At 40.5% G+C, this 20,892-nt stretch overlaps 1 protein-coding gene and 1 long non-coding RNA gene across 3 annotated transcripts in view; one reads left to right on the top strand and one right to left on the bottom strand.

Annotated features, from left to right (window-relative positions):
- Window positions 1-1,025: 1,025 nt before the first annotated feature.
- The window catches only part of ccnd3 (cyclin D3), a 36,151-nt gene continuing 16,284 nt past the window's right edge, over window positions 1,026-20,892 (top strand). The window contains exons 1-4 of the mRNA XM_043716554.1: window positions 1,026-1,447; window positions 2,562-2,777; window positions 15,130-15,289; window positions 16,751-16,893. Of these exons, the coding sequence (XP_043572489.1) occupies window positions 1,250-1,447; window positions 2,562-2,777; window positions 15,130-15,289; window positions 16,751-16,893 (717 nt within the window). The 5' untranslated portion in view covers window positions 1,026-1,249. The remainder of the gene's footprint in view (window positions 1,448-2,561; window positions 2,778-15,129; window positions 15,290-16,750; window positions 16,894-20,892) is intronic.
- Window positions 11,129-15,607, bottom strand: LOC122563113. Of its 2 annotated transcripts, none has more exons than XR_006315484.1 (3): window positions 15,545-15,607; window positions 12,769-12,909; window positions 11,129-11,233 (listed from the first exon to the last, which is right to left on the bottom strand). It is a non-coding gene; the product is annotated as an uncharacterized LOC122563113 (long non-coding RNA). The 2 variants fall into 2 exon arrangements; XR_006315485.1 differs by having other exon boundaries at window positions 12,793-12,909.

Here is a 20,892-nt window from a genome sequence, read left to right as displayed (position 1 = left end):
GAGCTGTTTTCACCAAGACCAGTCAAACTTTATAAGAATGTGGTTTACTTTATTCAGTATACATTTTCTTAGAATTACACATGATGTTTGTTTAACTATATTTGAACATTTGTAAGCATATAGGAATTCCCCCCAAAATAATTAACTCTCAGTCTGCACAGTAATAGCAAACGGGGTTCATCATTTCTCTAACTATACAAAATGAATGTATTCAGTTTTACCAAAGTAGCAACTGCAAGAAAAAAAATGCAATTTGCACTTTTCATAAGCAACAGCATGGATTGAGTAATAACCCATATCACCCACTCTTGTGCTCCATTGAAACAATTGATGATATCACACATTTAGAGAGGAAAATGTGTGATTTTAAAAAAGCAGAATCACTTGGAAATGAGCATTCAGGTCCTACTGGACCTCAAAATATCACAACCTTACAAAGGGAAAAATAAATTACCAAATTAAAAGTAATACTTGGAAATGAACAAGATCTTTCATTTGGGTCGTACTGCACTTCGATTCTAAAGCAAACTTAATAAGTTGGACCAATATGTGTCTTTTGCCAGTTTTATTGGGTGTTCCTTTTTTTAATGCTTTTATGGTATGTGAGCATCACCGGCTGGGCCTGCATTTATCACCTTTCCTTGGTTGTTCTTCAGAGCCATTTCATTTGCAAAGAAAAGCAAACACCAGCAATACCCAGGAAATAAATGGAGGTTGTATTTCAGAGGTAAACATGCCGGCGAAATGATGAACATTGTGTCCCAGTACACAACTACCTGGCTGGAGCAAGAAGGGGGAGGGTGAGGGGCGACCACTCTCATCGAGCCTAAGACGGTGTGAATGGACCACATGCCAGCACACCTCTCCTCGCCCCCGCCCCAATCCTCCCAGGGCACGTGCGCGGGGTATCGAATAGCGATGACGTCAACGTCGCGCTCATTGGCCGGCGGCGGCGGGACGGCGATTGTGATGTCAACGAGGGGCGGGGCGGGGGTGGGGAATGCTGGGCGGGAGCCGCGCGATGGAACGTCGGGGTTGCTCCGGTGACGGCTGCGCGCTGGATACACAGCCGGAGTATCAATCAAGTCGACAGGGTCCCGCGCAGGCGCCGCTTGGGTTCCTCTCTCTCTCTCTGACTCTGGTTCTTGTCGCATACAGAGGGAGCCCCAGTGCATCAAGAGGCAGACGGAGCTTATTCGCCAGCACAGTCATATCAGCAACACACACATACACACATTTATAGACAGACATGGAGCTCCTCTGCATGGAAAATGCCCCTAGAATCCAGCGAGCCTTCCCGGACCCTACCCTCCTCGCTGACCATCGAGTCCTGCAAAACCTGCTGCATACTGAGGACAGATACATCCCCAGGACTTCTTATTTCAAATGTGTCCAGAAAGAAATCGAACCCTACATGAGAAAAATGGTTGCATTTTGGATGCTAGAGGTAAAAAAAAGAAATTTTTTTAAGAGGAAAAGAGAAAAGGCGAGCACTCTTCAAGATGCAGTATTATTCATGCCTGCCTGTCTCAAGAGCTTTTGCAAAAGTATTTGGGCTGGGAATATGTGTCGGTGTCATCTACTTAATTTTAATCTTTTTATAATTTTTTTTCAAAATAAGTTATTTATAATGTTGCCTCTGAAAAGCATATTGGAAAAAAAAAGGCGTCGCTTTTGTACGAAGTGCGTGCAAGTTTAACAAGCTTTCTTTCTCTCCCCCAATTGCAGAGAACTTCTTGGAATCGAATGCAAAATTGTGCTGATATTTTTTAAAATATTTTTTCTCGCAAAATTTATAAAGAACTGATGATGGCTGATAAACAACATAGTGTCGCCATGTTGACTCGACTTCAAAAAAAACTTTTTCTTGCGTTTCTCTGTTGGGCTCATCAAAAGTCGCTTTGGCTTTATTAATAAGAGAGTCAGTAACTGCAGGGTTATTAATGGGTGTTTTAAGATGTTGCATTTTTTATTCTCCGTCTCACAAGTTGTCCTTTGCACTGAGTCCGCTGGATCTTAACTCCTGGACTCTTAATGGTTGGTGCAGAGAGCGAGTTAGACCACCCAAAATTCTTGCATTGTACCTTAAATTTCCTCCGTCCAGCAAAAGAGTTTGTTGTCAGCTCCTGACCCCAATTAAACTTCAGGATTTCTTGTTTATTTACATGTAAAAATTATCGCTGGCGGAGCAACTGTCTAATTTTCCCGATTTTTTGAAACTTTACTGCGAACAAAAGGTAACTCTGCTGGCAGCCACGCGATATTTTTTATTTAATTTAATTTTAATATTTTAGAAAATCCGCAGTCGTCGGGGGCAGAAGGAGGCTGTCGCCCAGGATTGTTAAATCTTGTAAAAAGCGAATTTTGAGCAGATAGCTTGGCATGTGGGAAAGGTCGGGAAAGGGTAGTGTTTTTGACTTGTTTTACAAATTGCTGGGGCTGTCGGCTAAATTTTGCAATGTTGGAGAAAATGCGTGCGATTGTAATGATTTTGTCTTTTGTGATCGAATAGATACTTGGGCTGATCTCCCCAACTTTTCGCCGTTTTTGCCCCATTCTAGGTGTGCGAAGAGCAAAAATGCGAAGAGGAAGTCTTTCTGTTGGCTATGAATTATCTGGATAGATTTTTATCTTCGGTTCCCACTCGAAAATGTCACCTCCAGCTGCTAGGGGCAGTCTGCATGTTCTTAGCATCAAAACTGAAAGAGACGATCCCCCTGACAGCTGAGAAACTCTGCATTTACACTGACAATTCAATCACTCCAGAAGACCTCCTGGTAAATTCACCAATATTTCAGCAATTTGACACGTTTTGTTTTGTACTTTTTTTTCCCAAATCTATTACAGAGCCTTTCTGAGAACGACAAGGTCAATGGAAATATTATTTTGTAATTCTGTTTCACATTTTAATTTAAAAAAAAACAATACTTTATATTCAGGTGCGCAGTAAACTTTATATCCAAGGTAGAAAGCTTCCGACCTCCCATTAATTGAGCTTATGTGCTGGCAGTTATTGATCAGAATTCAACCCAGACTGACACTTATGACTAGGCGTCTGGCGCCCTCTGGTGCAAATTTGCAAAGCCCACCCTGCTTGTACCGAGGTGCCATCAAATAAAGTACAGTGATACTAATTTTACAATTAGTAATTCTTTCCAGTTTGTCCTTTGGTGAGATGTTGTCAATGCAAACATAGCAGCAAAGGCTGTAGTATTTGCATTGGAGTTTGGACTGTATTTTATAACTATTTTATAATGTGTAACAATTTATTGTAATAAGGATGAAAATTGTTTAAGATATGTCCAGGGTTGTGAACTTTGAGCTGATCAAAGTTTATGTGCCGACAAATCTGCATTTGAAGAGAGTCCGTTTTAGTTTAGATTCTTACTGGCAGATGTACAAACTGCTGTAATTCTTTTCTGGGGCATCTGAGGCTTGCAAATTTTATATTTTGAAAAGAATTCATGGGGTGGCACACTGTTAAGTCGCCAGGCTACACCGGACACCTGTGATTCTTCAGGGATAGTTGTGGTTGGTTGTCTGCTGCATCTGGCTGTGTACAGTGCACTACTATGGTAACTGGGTCAGCAGGACCACACAGATAAAGTTTCCTCATCTTGCATCCTGCAGTGGTGGATGGTTGTTACCAATTTTCTTTTTGTTTCCCTTTAGAGTCTTTTTTTGTGTTGCCTTCACACCTTAGCTATTCCTCTGACAGTCTACAGGTCATTCTCAGTCACCTTGCATTGGCACAGTTCATCTTAATGCTTCAATAAGTTTTCACCCCCATTGCTTCTCGCACCAGCAGTTCAATCAACTTAGAATTAGAAACCAGGAAGAAATGTGCACTGTTGGATGCTAAAACAGATGTCAGCTGGTGGACCTCCTAATTCCGTGAAATGTAAAATTCTGTTTCTTCGACCCTTGCAATTGCCAAATATTTCATGATTGCAGTTAGCTGCACGCGTGCAGAGCTTTAAGTGTTAATACAGAACTTGGCCAAGATACGGTGCTGGATCCTGTGTTAGAGATAAGTGCTGTATAATTATGTGGCCATTTACATGGCAGATTCTTTCCTTGCCTCCTATCAAAAGTCTACACATTGTCAAATTGGAATGGAGGTTGCAAACTGTGGTCCTTTTTATCTGTTTCCATTCACTGCTCCTAATATCCTGCAACCATTTTACCCAACTACTGTGTGAAAGCGAAATAAAATGTGAAGTAATTGGCAAAAGGAACCAAGGTGATATGAGTCTAAACGTTTTCAAGTAGGACTGGAGCTAAGGTATGGAATTCACTGCTGAGGGTGGTGGAAACCAAGTCATTTGTAGACTTTGAAAGTAATTAGATAATACTTAAAGGAGACATGTTAAAGGGATACAGGAAAAGAGTGAGGAAGTGGAATTAACTGAATTGCTGTTCAAAAGAACCAACACTGCCTCGATGGGCTGAATGACCTCCACCTCTGCGTTGTAATTCTAATTCTGTGTAGATGCTGCGTCTCTGGTATGTAAGAATAACCAAAATATAGGTCAGACTGTTACTGTCACTAGATGGCATGTTAAGTGACATGGAATAAGTTGAGCTTATTTGACTTCTTGCCTTTAATGTGTGGGAGAAAATCATTTAGTTTTTCCATTTCTGATCACCATCCACTGGGAGTGGGTTTTGGTTGCGAGAGCAGCCCGTTCTGTGTCTATGTTACTGCTCATAATATCCAGGATCTTTATAACAGGAGTTAACTTTGGAGTGGTAAATTCACGGGACAAGCTATTCTCTTGACATTTCTCTGCTAGAGAAAGAAGCATCAGTTTCTTCATGGTGAGTGGAAATATTTGCTTCACCTTGCCCATTTCCCATCCACAGAGAATGGCTGAAGCATTAGTCCACAGCACCTTGGTTGGGAATCGTGGCCTCAATTTCCATTCCCACTCATCAGTAACTTTGCTTTCCTCACGATGCTGGTTTGGATCGTTTCCAATCATAGTATCACTTTGGGATATCTGAAGTCCACATTCTCACCTCTGGCTGCATGAATGGGAATGATCCAATTTTGTTTCCTCTTTGTATCTTTTCTTCAGTTCACTTGGGACACAGAACAGTATATCTTCCTAGACACTTGCCAATAGTGCTTTGCAAACAGCTGCTGAAGGGTGTGCAAGTACCCACTGCCTTACTCACAACTGAATTTTTTTCTCTTCCTTTTTGAGGAAGTAGTTTCTTCAATGACTGAGCAAATTCTGAAGAACTGTGTGTTATAAACTGGAGGTATAATCTCTCATTTGGTTGCACTTTAGTGTTTATCTAGTCCTTTGAATCTATATTAGGTAATTTTAAAGTGCTTGTCTCCATAATATGTAAAGGCTGTTCAAGGCACTGGTCAAAGTGCAAAGAAAAATATAATGGGTCATCAGAAGTGAGGGACTACTCCTATGACGAGGCATTTACAGAGTTGGGGCTTTTTCTGAAGAAGAGAAGTGGCTGGGGAGGGTGACCTCCCAGAAGTCTGAAGCATGTGAAAGAGTATGATCGGGTACATGTGGAGATAATATTATCGCTTGTGAGAAACCAAGATTCCGTTCCATAATTAAAAGGCCATTTGTAAGTCCACTAGAAAGTGCAGGAAAAAAATTGTCTTGACTGGGAGAGCTTTTAGAATGACAAACTGATTGTCATGAGTAGTTGAAGTGAATAGCAAAAATGTGTTTAAGGGAACTTGACATGAAAGAAATGAAGTTGTGCTGATTGGATTAGATGATGGGTAATGAGAGGTATGTACAGAGTATAAGCACCAGAGGGACCAAACGAAAATGAGTGCTGCAGGTGCTGGAGATTTGAGTCAAGAGTATGGTGCTGGAAAAGCACGGCAGGTCAGGCAGCATCCGAGGAGCAAGAAAATCAACATTTTGGGCAAAAGCCCTTCACCAGCAGGGACGAGTCGATCCAAATGATCTTTTTTATAAGCGTTACGTTCTCTGTTGATTGATATAGAACAGAGATGATTGTGGATGATGAGAGAGACATCTTGTGGTTAAGCAAAGGTACTGTCTGTCATCTAGAGTTATGTCATCATTGGGTACTATCTCTTCCTTTTAGGTCTGAGGAAATAATTTGAATTTACATAAAGGGTTATGAGTGTTGAATGTGGAGTTGAATAATCTTAAATTAACTCTGATTGGAATGGGTTTTATGGGTTAATCCTGATCTAAATTTAAAGTTAATGAATACCAGAACATCTGCTCAAAATTTTATTGTAAAGAATCAAATTCTTGTGACAAATTTGTTAAAACATTCTCATGATAGTGTCACTTGTGGTCAAGGTGCATTCCAGAGACTTGAGTTCATCATTGTCCTGAGGAATTATTTTGGGTCAGATCAAGGCCGTTTAGGTGTCTATAATGGCCCCCATGGACACAATCTGAGACCAAGGTGTTATCTTGGTGTTTTTATCAGCAAATATTCCTCAGCTATAAAGCCACGGTGACACACAAGGAGGCCATTCACCTGTTGAATCCATGCCATATCTCTGTTTTGCAACCGGGTCAATACTGTCCTTCCTCTTTCTCTCTTGCCTGTATATGTGTTTATCTCAACCACTTACCCAATCTCCTTTTGAAAACGTTGATCATTTCTGCGTCTACCAATCTTGTAGGCATGGAGCCCCAAGTAATTCCAGTATTGTAAAATAGATAATCTGTTCATTTAACTCTCTGATGATTGTTGTATGGAAATTAGCTATACTTCAAAAGTTCTTGATTAGTGACAAAGCATTTGGTACATCCTGAGTTTTAAAGCAGCCTATAAATCTGTTTATTTTTCGATCTAATTTATTAATAGTTTACTTTCAACAGAGGGATTTGTTTGTAGAAGTGAGCATGAATGGAAATTGAATTAGTTTCCTCTGCTTTTAGCTTAGACTTATCGTCCAATATGCTTTTCCAGATTCACCCAACACAAGTACCGTCCATTCAAACTTTTATTGGTGTACCTTTTTTGAAACTCGGTTACTTAGGACAGTAACTGGTGGGTCAGTGTATATGATGGCTTCATAATGTGTGAAGCACTTGCAACCGAATCACTTTTTTGTTTGTTAGGTTTCTTCACTTTCAGTTCTGTGTCCATGTTTATAATGAAAAATACTCATGTTAATCTGTCACCATGCAAGTTGCTCACTTGAGTTCACAAATTCTCTCAGACTTTGCAAAAATGCTTCATCTGACATTACTCAGTAACTGAAATTTCTAATGCCCAAATAAAGATGAATTTTTTTTTAACAATGCACATTTTGGAACAAAATGATTAAACTCATCAATTGAATTGTCTTGTGTCTTTTATTTTGTTTTTGTATCCCACTAGCCAGGGCTTGAATTAATAGTTTTGTCCAGAATGTGTTGCCAAAGGATGTTCAGTTATACCTTGATCTCGAATGCTCCAGTTCCCTGTTCAAACTCTTTTGAGAGATTAGAGGACAAATTTCAAAACCATCATTGTGGTGAAAATTGTTTTTTCTAATGAGAGCTGTTTATGAGAGAGGAGACAAAGAATTTTTGATGTTACTTAATTTACTGATGGTGGGGGAAGATGAGAAAAGTCAACCAGTTGAATTTTAAGCCAGCTAATTCAGCCATCTGCAATTTGTTGGCAACTAGAAAAGTTTAATGCTATTAGTGTGTATAAACTGTGAAATGTAGGAACAGGAAGAAGCCATTTCATCGCTCAACATTTTCACCATTCATTGAGACCTTGGCAGATGATTGATTCAGATCTCTAGCACCTACATGTGGGTTTGGTGAGTGAAACTGAGGTATGAGCAAAGACGATTCTTGCCTTTTCCAATTTAGTTCCTTTTCTTTTTAAGAGAAAAGTCTTTCAAGTCTCTTTGAAGGCAAGTAGATAGATGGGAGGCAAATAAGCTGTTTTGGGCATCTGATCTTTCAGTCTCGCTAGGAGAACAAGACTTCATATTAAGGTAAATGGGTGAGGTAGATCGTTCAAATGGGAAGAAACAGGTAGGAAGATGTTGGGAAAGGTGTACAGATGAGTTAAAGGGCACAAGCTGAGGAAGGGGGACAAGTAAGAGAAAGTGTGTAGGTTGTAATAGATGTGCAGAGAAAGGCAGACCAACAGTTTCTTGCTTCATTGTTTTCAGAAAAAGCAAGTCCCAATCATCAAGATGGGCTTCAAAACATAATGTTGAATAAGGTCGGTGTCAGCTTAAGTGAAGTAGGATTGGGAGCTGCTTGAGGATCCCATGTCCGTGCAGCCTTTAGGCCAATGACAGCCTTTTAGTTGTTGGCTTCCTGTAGTATTGCACATTGCAATGTCACCCATCTGAATGGAAATAGGAATCATGAGGAAAAAATGAAATATGTGGAAGGAGGGCTCTTCTTTTAAAAAAAAGAACTGAGAAACAGCAGTTCAAAGACAAATAAGAATTGCACATTCTTCATGGGAAATCAATTAGTATATTAAAATGCTGCACGTTTTGTCTAATTTCAGGATTTAATATTTTTATAGATCAACTTTTACAATAGAAACTGGCTATGTAAGCATTTAGTTTCTCATTTTGAAATCTTTTTAAAATTAAGTTATATTAAGCAACTTAAATGCATCAGCAAATTTAGTGGAAACATTTGAATTATCAGCTATTTGACTAAAGAAATGTTGAATTAAAAATGGCAGTGTTGCTATGTAAACTTTTAACCACTCCCAGTGTAATGGTTTGCTCTCTGCTTGGGATTTGCCCAGCCTGCCCCATTCAAACAGCAAACTGTTGAGCCTCTTCAGGTTAGACTGAACTTTTTAACTGTACCTATCTGCTTAGTAGCCTGTAAATTGTGTTAATTTCGTCTCCCAAGCTGCCAGCACCTCAGCGGCATACCTCTCCTCCAGATCCCAACATCTGTATTGGCGTTGTGGGGCGTGGGAAAGATGTCAGTTAGTGTCATTGATGTAGCAGAAAGATTTTGTGGTATTCAGCAATTTTAAGAACACTGAGCCAACGAAGCAGCCGTTATAAGGAATGACCAATAGCTTCTGTGTTTGGTAGGTCTTTACATGGAGGTGGAAGCATTCACATGAAGTGGGACTAAGGCAATTGGTGAATCACAAACATGTGAGGGGATGTACAGGTCTTGGGTCCAGAAGAGGTCACAGGGTCTCTTATGTGGTGTTAGTGTCCCTACCTGTGAGCAAGGATGCCCAGGTTCAAGTCCCACCTGATCCAGAGGTGTGTCATAACATATCACTTGATTGGAAAATATCCAGAAGGGTTTAGAGAAGGTGGAGTTACACTGTAGAGGGTTTTAAGTTTGAGACAACACAATATTGAGAGTCTTGGGAAGAGTGTGAGGGCAAATGATGACTTGGTGTGTGATAGGGTACAGCTAGCAGATCTTTAGATGAGCTGATGTTTACTGCTGCTTTACCAGGATAGGAATCTAAGCCTGGTTTGGTTTAACAGAAGCACCTATTGGTTTTATTGTGTAAGCTCTTGGAGGTAGGTGACGATTTGAGGCCAAAGTCAATTTTTTGTAAAGGGTGGGCTAGAGTTATGCAAATTGAAGCTCACCCCAGGACGAACAAGACATTGATATTTCAAACATTCCTGTTCAATCTCTAATAGTCAGCAGTGCGAAAAAACCAAATTCCATTCAGCACGCTTCATGATGTCTCAGTGCTTAATAGCCAAGAATGTGCTTTTGAAGTGTTGTCGCTTTTGTAAGAAATTTATAAGTACCAAGTCCCAGAAACTGCTTTTAAAAAAAAAAAGTAGTAACTGTACAGTCTGTTATGGTGTTAGAAGAATAGTCATTGAGAGTGTATGTATTGTGGCAAGAGCTAAAGAAGCTGGCTTCAAGCTTCAAAGTTAGCTGTAGAAGGTTATGCCCCACCTATTACTGCTTGTCTAAAATCCGGTCTTGACAGTGCAGTGTGTGTGGAGAGTTCAAGTTGTAGGGCAGAAACTTCAGCATGTGGAAGCTGAGAGATCACAGAAGGAAAAAAAGACATAGACAGCACTATTAACAGTATGGGTGAGATGCACAAAAAACTGACAGATGGTGCTCATAGATCATAGGAGGGACAGATGGATACAGCAGATCATAAACAGTTGTGCAAGAAGGCGCATATTGAAGGGAGGTGATCATATAGATTTGAGAATGAGGTGAAATAGATGCACAAGCGCTGGGAAATGTCAGCACTGTGCAAATAATATCCATTAAAAATACAAGTTGTGTGTCAAACTGCAGACTAATTTGTGAATTTTTAGGATGAATGGAATTTAAAGCCTTGAATGTTTTGCAAAAGTGTCATTATTTATTGAACTTGTTCACAGGCTAATTAAGCTAATAGTCCAGTTTGGAAGCTTCACAAAGCAGGAGTATAATGAGACTAGGTTAGAGGGGATGAAAAAAACCTCTGGAATATCTTTAGAAAAAGTGCAGCTTCTGTCATTTAAATAGGATGTAGTACTCATGATATGGTCTCACCTTCAATGAGTGTTTGTAATAACTTATTGCTTGTCAAGAATAGAACATGCAAATAATGTGTAAACTGTATCGTAAAGCAAGGTTTAGTTAACTTGGTGAGTGTCATCATGGGCTGGTGAAAATGTTTTTAGCATCCAGCCTGCAGGAGCTTTGCAATACATGCTGAGTTCCACAACACTTTTTCCAAGATAAGGTTCTATATCAGAGCATGTCCTTCCTCCTTAGTTTTGTTTCCTGACTGAATTCTCACTTTTTAAAAATATAAATAGACATAACAGTTAGTGTTGAGCATTGTAAACAATTTGCAAGCAATTTGAAATCTGTTTTCTGGTAAATGTACAAATAACAGACTCTTGCTTTGTGTGCATTTAGTGCCTGGGAAAACCACCACGCTCTGTACAGACTAATAGTGGGAGGATAATGCTGGTATTTCAGTTCCTTGAACCGAAGTTTGTTTTCTATGTTCTAAAGTTGCATTTGTTCTTGAGACACTTGGTGGGGATGATCTGACAGAAGCCTGACTTGTCCATCCGCCCAATTAAGTGAAAGTATACCATGAAGAATGCATTCTGACTGTGCAAAGTATTTAGAGATGCGAGTGCTGGTTCAGTAAATGATTTATTGCTAGTCAGCTGGTCCCTTCATAAACTCTTTTTAAGTTCTGGTATTCTTTCACTTTAATGATCCTTGTTTCTCCTTCAGCCCACTGAGTACACTCCAATGAAGTATCTTGGGTTGTCTTTCTATGTAAAGAGAGCAGTGTAAATACAACCAGTTTGGGTCCATTTGCTACCAAGGTTTGACTAATTTTACTTCTGGAGTCTGAATAGTTTGGATATCAGTAATATAAACTAATGTAGCTATTGTTAATTTCCCGTTGCTATAGAGCAGAATTTGTAGAAAGTGTTCACTCTTTTATGAATGATACACAAATGATCACTAGCATCTTAATCATTTTACAATTCTCTTGGCTGATCGGAGTGAACCTTGATATACTGTTTGTTTCTTCACCATTTGACTTCAAGAAGAAACCAACCCATTTGGCTTTTTTGTATCACTGTTGCTGCTCTTTTGTGCATCTGGTTCCCATAACAACAAACTATAATTTGTTGACTTCAGTGGCGATTCTTCTTGATAATTAACAGCAGACCTGCATCCTATTGACTTTTAGTGTAGAAAATAATTGCAGATTTGCAGCATATATATTCTAATTCTGTGGATTTTCAACAGCGATAGCTTTTGTTTCGTTGCATGATTGATATGGGTGCCATTTCTAATTCTTGGCTATCGGCATCTGTATCAACCAGAGCACAGCAAGTCATGAAATACAGGTGAATTATTTTCTCCATTGCCGCCTTTCCTCACAGCCATACAGCTTTTACATCCCAGTCATGAAATGTTATGTCTGCAGATGCCAGCAGTCCTTGTGGATAATGGTCTTGTATCCACAGATTGATGAGAAATGTCAGCACAGTTCTCGTCACATGTGTGACTTAATTAAAATTCTTGCCTATTAATTGTTAGTACAGGTGCTCGATTCCTGTGTGGTCTGACTCAATCCAGCAATGTGGCTCTACACGAGTCACTGCTGTGACTCAAGTGGCCCCATGAGACATCAAATAGTGCTGATAGTAAAGGCAAGGTCATAGTACAAGCCAAGGCTTCTTCCTGACTGTCAGTGACATACAAAACAGTAATCTTGTCTGGGTATGCAAATGGTGAAAATAGACTCTACTGTGGTGTAGGGTATCCTATATGGTCACTAACATTGGATTATCACTTTAAATTCACTGACAGGCATCTAGTATGGCAGTTCATTCTGATGGAATGGCAACTCTGTAAATGAATCCCTGGGTGCACTGAGGGACATTTATGATTCACATGCATAAGGTGTAGCTGCAGTTTCATATGCATTGGTCAATTCTAGGCAGCAGTTTTCCTTAAGTATTTTCTGTAAGTGAAACTGTTGTACCAGGTGGCTCATCACCTTCTCAAGGGCAGTTACAGAGGGGCAACAAATTGTCTGTCATTACCAGCAAGGCCCCATCAATTAATTTAAAGGAAACTGCCTAATATCAGGGAATTAAAGGCAGTACAAGTTGCAGAAGAACAAACAACTTGTACATGCAGCTCCGAAACAGAGCAGATTTGAAGAAGTTGACTGATTTGTGATGGGAAAGGATCAAAGCAAGAATTACAGGGTTGAAGCATCAGAGCATATTTAAAATTTGCACACAGTATTGTGTGTACATGAACCCAATAAAGGGAAATCTCAAACCTTTCCTCTGTTCTTCCAATGTACCTTGGAATGGATCATCCCTCTGATTCTTCTATGGATGTTGCAACATTTGAGAGGTCTTCTCTCAACAGTTGATCTGCTCAGGTCCAGTGAACTCCATTTGGTTTTGGTAACTTCACCCTGTTGAGTTTAGAGTATACATCTCTTCATTCACTGAGAGAATTACCACACTGAAGACAATGCTATGTCATTTGTTGATAAACCCTACTTCATTCCTTTCATCACATGAATTGGGCAGTGTTTAAATCCCCATTTTTCAGTGCGCCTATTTCCTTTTGCAATTCCTAAAATGCTCCAGAAAATAATCTTTCGACTGTGGGCTGTGCAGGAGTGGCCGTGGATAGTTCATAATTTTGCTTTTTCCTGAAGCAACTATATCAATGAAAGTGAAAGTGTGCTGGGAGAGAGTTCACAACTGATTCCACCTCCAGAGTTTATGCCCAAGTCTTTGTCAACTTCTTCTCTTCTGTGCTATCTTAGCTGATGGAAGGAGTACCGATGTGGGAACCACACCCAGTTCCATTGAGTGAACTGCCAATGTTTTGCCTTAACAAGGAACTAATTTGCATATAAATAATGTGGATCTACTTGCAGTTATTGCTGCCACTCCCTGATCTTTGTGTATCTTAAAACATTGTCTGACCTCACTTTCTCTACTTGTTTGTCTTTAATCCATTGTACAGTTGTTTTCCACAATATCTTTCCGAAAAAGCTGCTCTTTGAGGTCTCTCTTCGTCTTTTGTCAGTCTCCCTGATCTTCTGTTCCTTTAATTTTTTACCATCTGAATCTGTTATCCTATGTTTATCCCCATCCCTGTCTTGCAGTACCTCCTCTCTTTCCCTTGTGGGCTTCTGATTTTTGACATTATTGATCTATGTAAAATAAATGAAGTAACCATAGCCCCAAAGAATCATAGGGCTTCTCCCTCCATGAGGCTGTTTGTTGTGGCTTAACCTGAGGGTGACCCCATCTCAGGCAAGGGGCAAAAGTTGGGAAGGCCAGACATGCATGGTGACCTCGCCTGCTGTTCATATCATTCTTGATTGCACGCCAGTCATCCAGCTAACTGATCTACATACCTTACTGATGTCTTACACTTTCATGCAGCTATTGAACTTCTGTTAGACATCTAACCCCCTCTCCACTTCATTGCATCACTGTCTCTTTCCCTCCTTTGGCTTCCAATGATGTTAACGTCTCTATATCACTCAAACAGATCTCTCATTGTGGGCGGCACGGTGGCACAGTGGTTAGCACTGCTACCTCACAGCGCCAGAGACCCGGGTTCAATTCCCGCCTCAGGCGACCGACTGTGTGGAGTTTGCACGTTCTCCCCATGTCTGCGTGGGTTTCCTCCGGGTACTCTGGTTTCCTCCCACAGTCCAAAGATGTGCAGGTCAGGTGAATTGGCCATGCTAAATTGCCCGTAGTGTTAGGTAAGGGTAAATGTAGGGGTTTCGGCGGGTCAGTGTGGACTTGTTGGGCCGCAGGGCCTGTTTCCACACTGTAATGTAATCTAATCTAATCTCTTTTTAATGATGGCTGAAATCTGTGCACATTTTAGCAGTGAGTTTGAAGTTACAGTGTGTATAGCAATTCAGAGCATGTACAAATGGATCATATTGGCCACACATAGGAGAGCTGGGTTTATTTTTAAGTATTTTAATTGGACTGCAATGGGAGATGCGATGGCTGTTTCTTCTTCAAAATACATTGGTCTTTGAATGGAAAGTTAGCAGAGCAGGGAATGACCTGATAGCAGCCTGGGAGTTAGAGTAAGTGGAAGAGTGCCTGTTGAGTGGTTATATTGCAGGGCAAGATCAAATTAAGATATTTTGCATGGTCAAATTGGGCCAGAAGTTTGGGAAGGCTTTCAGTAAAACAAAATTTAAAATAGCATGGCTAATGAAGTGGAATCTCATTCTTATTTCTATGAGGCAGGGGAAAATGCAGCAAGTCACATCATTACATAGAAAACTCCCTAAAGTTGTCAGAAAGGAATAAACAGGCTAATAGTGAAGACGCTTTGAGAAATTAACAAGGTCAACTGCCTCACTTTTATATTGTGGGACTATACATTATATGCATAGTAACTACAGATAGCTTAGCTTAGCTTAGCTTAGCTTAGCTTATAGCAATAGTCTTTCGAGCATTCCCTCTGGGAGAGGCATTTATCGAGGATGTAAGATGTCATATGAGGCATCGCTAAATCCTGGAGCAGGAAATAATTAAATGTTCTGGCATGAAATCAGTGCATTTACAAGACTTTTCTTTATAAAAATCTGTCCGGAACATGCAGCAATTGTCTAAGGTTTTTGATTATCTTTTCTCTTCCTCAGAATTGGGAGATAATTGTCCTTGGGAAACTGAAGTGGGATCTCTCAGCCATTACTCCAAACGATTTTATTGAACATATCCTGGGGAAGCTGGCTTTTCCAGTGGACAAGTTGGAGCTTGTTAAGAAACACACTCAAACATTCATTGCCATGTGTGCAACAGGTATTTGCTGTTTCACTTCTTTTTAAAACAAAAATAAAGGAAATTTACTTTATAAATACAGATTGAGAAGCTTGAGATTAAAGAGCAGAAGCAATTAATTGTTTGGGGTTGGGAGGAGTTATTTCTATGTTTGCATTGCAGAATAAAGTTGCAAGTTATTTTGTTCTGTCTTAGAATGTGTAATAATAAATTAATGGTATTACCAGCAGGAGATCAAGGGCTAACTCTCTATTGTCCTTCAGCTGCATTACTAACCTGGGAGGATATCCACCATCGTGGTAACCATACCATCTCTGGCAATGATATATTTGTTTCCATTCTCTTCCCAGTCTTTATTAGTGCTTAATACAAAGATGCTCGCCAGACTTTCCGTAAGTTGATGTTGGGTTTAGTGTATAGGGGATGAGAAAGCAGATAGACACCAGACTGGCCGGCTGCTGACTAGTGGGACTAGATTAGGTTGGGATATCTGGTCGGCATGGATGAGTTGGACTGAAGGGTCTGTTTCCGTGCTGTACATCTCTATGACTCTATAACTTCTTGAAGATCACTCACAGTTGACAGTCAGCCCGTGGTGTGTTTCACCAAAAGCCATGTGTAAAAATGGCTTGAAGTAACTTTCTGCTTTCCCTTCCATGCAACAAAGGCGTGTCCTCTGTAAATAACCTGGTTTCGTTCTCCTCAATAGTGAAACTACATTTTACCAGATGGGGCTTGTTACTATGCTCTACCATACCTACATGGAGATTCAGCCAGTCAAAGCTTGTTGGAGCAATCAAAGGCCATTGACTACAAACTTAATTTTACAGGAAGTGCAATTTATCCTCTTTTGTTACTAGTGTGGACTGTACAACACATAATTTAGCACATTCCAAATACAGACACAAACTCAGCGTCTGCCCAACCCTGCCCCTGCGATTTTGATATTGTCCCCCTTCGGTAAAGGGAAAGGAACAGACTGAATTACTTTTTTGAGAGTGAAGCCCAAGTAATATAGGGATGTGGTGGGTCCCACACACACCAGACTGAGGAACACAAATCCTGCATTTGGATGATGGCAATACTTGTTTCAGGAAGTTGCTTGAGCAGTATTAAATCCCTGAAATGGGGGTTTTTGCAACTTAGTTCACTTTAAGCTTAGGTGGTTGACTTTAAGCCCTTATGTCAGAGTTCAACACAGTCTTGACTGACATGGTTGTGTCACTGTGAAAGATGACATACAGGTATTGAGCTCAGGGCTTGTCTTCCAGATCCAGTAGATCTTAGATCCTATGACACTGTTTGAACGTGTTCTGGGCACTGCTGCCATTTTTGTCTCTGGAGGTTTGCTATCTGTGTAATGTAATTTGAATATAGATAAATTGAATAATTATTGGTAGCGGCTTGTCACTAAGTTATTTTAATCAGGCAAGTCAGACTTTAGAAAGTCCTGCAATTAATTCTTTTGTGTATCCATTTCAGATTTTAATTTTGCCATGTATCCACCTTCAATGATAGCAACAGGAAGCATTTCAGCAGCAATCCGTGGGCTTGGCATCCCATCCCGTACTCTTTCAGATGAGTCTTTGACAGAACTGCTGGCCAAGGTCACCTGCACAGAACTGGTGAGTTTGCAGCAGAATATTGTAACAGATGCAGAACTAATGAATTGGTAGACCCATCTAGTTTTGCGGAGACCCATGAGCTGAATGAAGAAAATAGGAGTGACTTGTCTCCAAAATGTGAAATTTTTATTTTAAATAGAAAGGTTTCTGCCTTCACGTTCAAATATAATCCAGGTAATAGTTTATCAAACTCTGTTACAATTACGTGAAGGAAGTTATAGGTAAAATTCCAAACCTGCTCATTGCTGGATGTTATGCCTTTATTTAAAGTATTGAGGATGACAAATCAAGGTTCTTTTTCCCCAATCCCAGCTCCCGGAAATAAACTGTTGCAGAACAGATGTCGAAATATTGCCTTTTCAAAATAACTTGCATTTATATAGTATCTTCATAATACATTAAAACATCTCATGGTCAGGTCCATCCACATTATGAAATACATTTGGACCTGAGCCACATGAAGATACTAGGACAGGTGACTAATAACTTGGTTGAAGAGGTATGATCTAAGGAGAGTAATAATGGTCATTTAATATCCATACTTAAGTTAATCATACTTTGTAATTTCCCTTTCCTGCTAAGTAAAAACCTTATTTGTCAATTTGTTAAATTCCTCCATAATCCACATTGAACATAGTTTTCCAGTTGTTACTGTACGTGAGATGTGTTTGGAAGTCTTTGGGTTGGAGCAGTCACTTGCAGGTGGTACTTTTTGAATCACTATACGTAGCTGTTTTGATTTGCTTCTGGAAAACTGGCTGAGCCACTTTGAGAATATTTTATGTTGAAGCTAACCACTTAAGCACTTCGCTTGTCAGTTGGATTTCAATTTTTTTATATCAGTGGGGTCAGTTCTGAAGTTACAGTTTGTGCTCGACTTCCTCCTGTTGAGAGTAAACTCAGTGACTGCTGATCCTGGGATTCAGTCACAGCAGCAATCTTCTCATCAGCAAAGTAACACAAACAGCGTAGTGTTGCTGACCAAATAATTGACGATATTAGTTGAGGGATAATGTTTGTCATTGCTGCTTGAATAAGCTCGTGGGACTCTTTTATGTCCAAATGGTAGCTTTAGTTTGTCATCTCATCCAGAAGACGGCACTTCGAGTAGTGCAGTATCCCTCAGTATTGCACTGGAACATCAGCCATTTGTATTGTGCTCAAGACTTTGTGCTGACACTTAAACTTTGAGTTGGCCAGTTAGAATAGTTGACTAGCACTACAGCGTCCTTCTGTTTTATGACAAGTGCCTTTTAAAGTTTATATAGATCAGTCTCTGAGAATACTCCGATATGACTTGGAATGTTGCACTGATGTATGTTGCAGACAGTTCAACCATACCTCTGACAGGGAGAGCCCTTTGACAACTGGAGTACTGGTAAAAGGTTTGGTATTACCCGATTTGAATCATGATTCAGTTCACAAGGTCTCTCTGCCTAAAATGCCTGCCAGTTCTGCGTCAGAGCAATTTATACTGTAAGTCCTCATGTATTCCATGATGTTGGGGCATTGCAACTGGTCAGCATTACAGGTTATTGAGGCAAAAGCTCCATTGGAACATCAGTTTTGGCAGCCTAAGTTTCATAGAATGCCTACAGCACGGAAGCAGTCCCTTCAGCCCTTCAAGTCCACACTGACCCTCTGAAGAGTATTCTACCCAAGCCCATTCTACATTTACCCCTAACCTACACATCTGTGCACACTTTGGGCAATTTAGCATGGCCAATTCACCTGACCTGCACGACTTTTGATTGTGGGAGGAAACCCGAGCACCTGGAGGAAACCCACACGGACACAGGGAGAAAGTGCAAACTTCACACAGACAGTTGCCCAGGATTGGAGCTGAACCTGAGTCCCTGGCGCTGAGGGGCCGCAGTGCTAACCACTGTGTCACCGTGCCGCCATAAAAGTGTAATTCCCATACCGGGAGGTGAAAACCCAGGGATCCTAACCTAACCGCTAGACCATATGGGATCAACGGATGTGTTTTATTCTTTGTTCGGCTGGGCTGGCTGATCTTCATTGAGCTCTATTCCATCAGTGTTGCCAGTCCATTTTTACAGGTGTTCCCACGACCCTTGTAGACTGTTTATTTAACATTAGAGGGTGTTGTCACTGATAAATATGCTTACCTGAGGCATGTTCTCAATACTAGACATTGGGTAACAATCCTGACCTTTGGATTCCGAGCCATTCCTCACCGTAAACTGCCCCCTTGCCTTCATTCTGCGGAAACCCAGAGGCTTTGAGACCAGTTCCGAGAGCCCAGCAAGCTGCAGATTGATCTGGGAAGCTGCCTGGTCTGCATTAAACTCAGTGTTTCAGCATCATTCTCAAGTAGTGCATTTACCCACTAAGCCATTGGGGGAGGCATGTACCGGATATATCCAGCTATTCAGTGCCCTCCTCTGTGACATGCTTTGGAAATCAGATTGCCTGAGCAACAATTGCCTATTTAGTGCAGAATCTGGGTGATGCCTCATGCAAATTAGGATAAAGAAGAGGTCACTGTTGCGCTGTCAAGAATGATGCGTTGCTTTGTTGCATAAAGAGTATCAGTCCTCGAATTCCATGGTTGGGGGTTGTTTACGTGCAAGTAAGTAACTCCCTTCAGTATAGGAAGCAGTGAAGATATGTTCGCTGCACTATCCTGGATAAGTATATTTTGCACAGAAGTGTACCGATGCTGGTTTTTTTCCATGTACTTTAAACTGGTTGCTTTTATTGCATCTCCCTTTGTGATTTTTTTTTATAACAGAAGTGAGCTAAGGGGTGGGGGGGGGGGGGGTGGAATGCGGGTGTCGATTGGGAAGGAATAAGAAATAGCCAAGCTGTTAGCTGGATAGGCTGTTCAGAGTCTAGTTTCCTGCCTTGCCTTTGATCCTGGTAATTGGAACCAATTATGGTGTGACTGGCCCCAAAGGCCCTTGTTCTGCTATTCATTCTGCAGCAGAAAGACTGGGATGAGTTTACTACAGTGTATTATTCTTGCTCTTTGATCTTGCTTTCTGTCAAGCACTCAATACCACTGCTCCGCAGCAGTGTTACCTGCACTCCAGCTGGCTTTATTTTTTTTCCAAGAGTTGTTGTTCCCTTCGGTTTTCAACTGCTTTCCTCCTTGACAGCTGTTGAAGATAAAAAAAAAGCTGCTCTTTGAGGGATGTGCCTCAGCATTGTGGATTGGAAATGCTGGAGCGAGTGGTGCATAATAGATGGCAATAGGTGAAAGGAATCTGGCTACTTCTAAAGTTACGACAACCGCATAGATGCAGACAAAACCAATAGCTTAGGTATTTGTACACTGCCTTGTGGGGCATTCTGGTTGAAAGAGAACAGATGGGAGGCTGCATTCATCTCTTTAGTGGAGTGTAGTATCTGACAAAATATCAAGACGATTAACTAGTGTGGCTCTTCTTTCCTTCAAATACAAAAGACTTATGAAAACTAAAACATATTACTGTAATAAGAATTCCACGTATGCAGTTGTCCAATCCCTGAATCCCTAGTAATAAAGACCTGGTGGATATGAATTAGTTCTGTATTGAATACTTGCTATGCATTTTTAGAAATAAGCTGTTTTGGTTTTTGTGGGTGCTTTTCTTCAAAACAAAAACTGAGTTTTTTTGATTCTATGGATAGAATCGGTGAGGATGTGAGCTCTTTTTAGCACTTGACTTTGCATTTGTCAATCCTAAATGTTATACAATAATCACCAATGTTTCCATTGGTGCAGAAGGTGAGAATTCTTAGTAATGACGTAGTGGAGGTACTATTTTAGTTCACCACTTCCTCTGCAATTTGAACCTCGAAGCAGTTCTTTTAAATTCCTAGTGAGAATAGACTGCCCTCAATTTTTTTTTCAAAAATGTGGCACCAGTGAGACAAAAGTGTAGTCCACTTTATCATTCTAAACCGTTGCTACAGCAACACAAGTGCTCAACTACAGCCCCAAGACTGACCGTGCAAGTTTCTGCATTGTTGTGGACCAGGTCAAACCCC

Source organism: Chiloscyllium plagiosum, chromosome 26 (assembly GCF_004010195.1).
Source record: "Chiloscyllium plagiosum isolate BGI_BamShark_2017 chromosome 26, ASM401019v2, whole genome shotgun sequence".
In the NCBI taxonomy this organism is placed as follows: domain Eukaryota; kingdom Metazoa; phylum Chordata; class Chondrichthyes; order Orectolobiformes; family Hemiscylliidae; genus Chiloscyllium; species Chiloscyllium plagiosum.
This window is presented reverse-complemented; position numbering and strand designations above follow the sequence as displayed.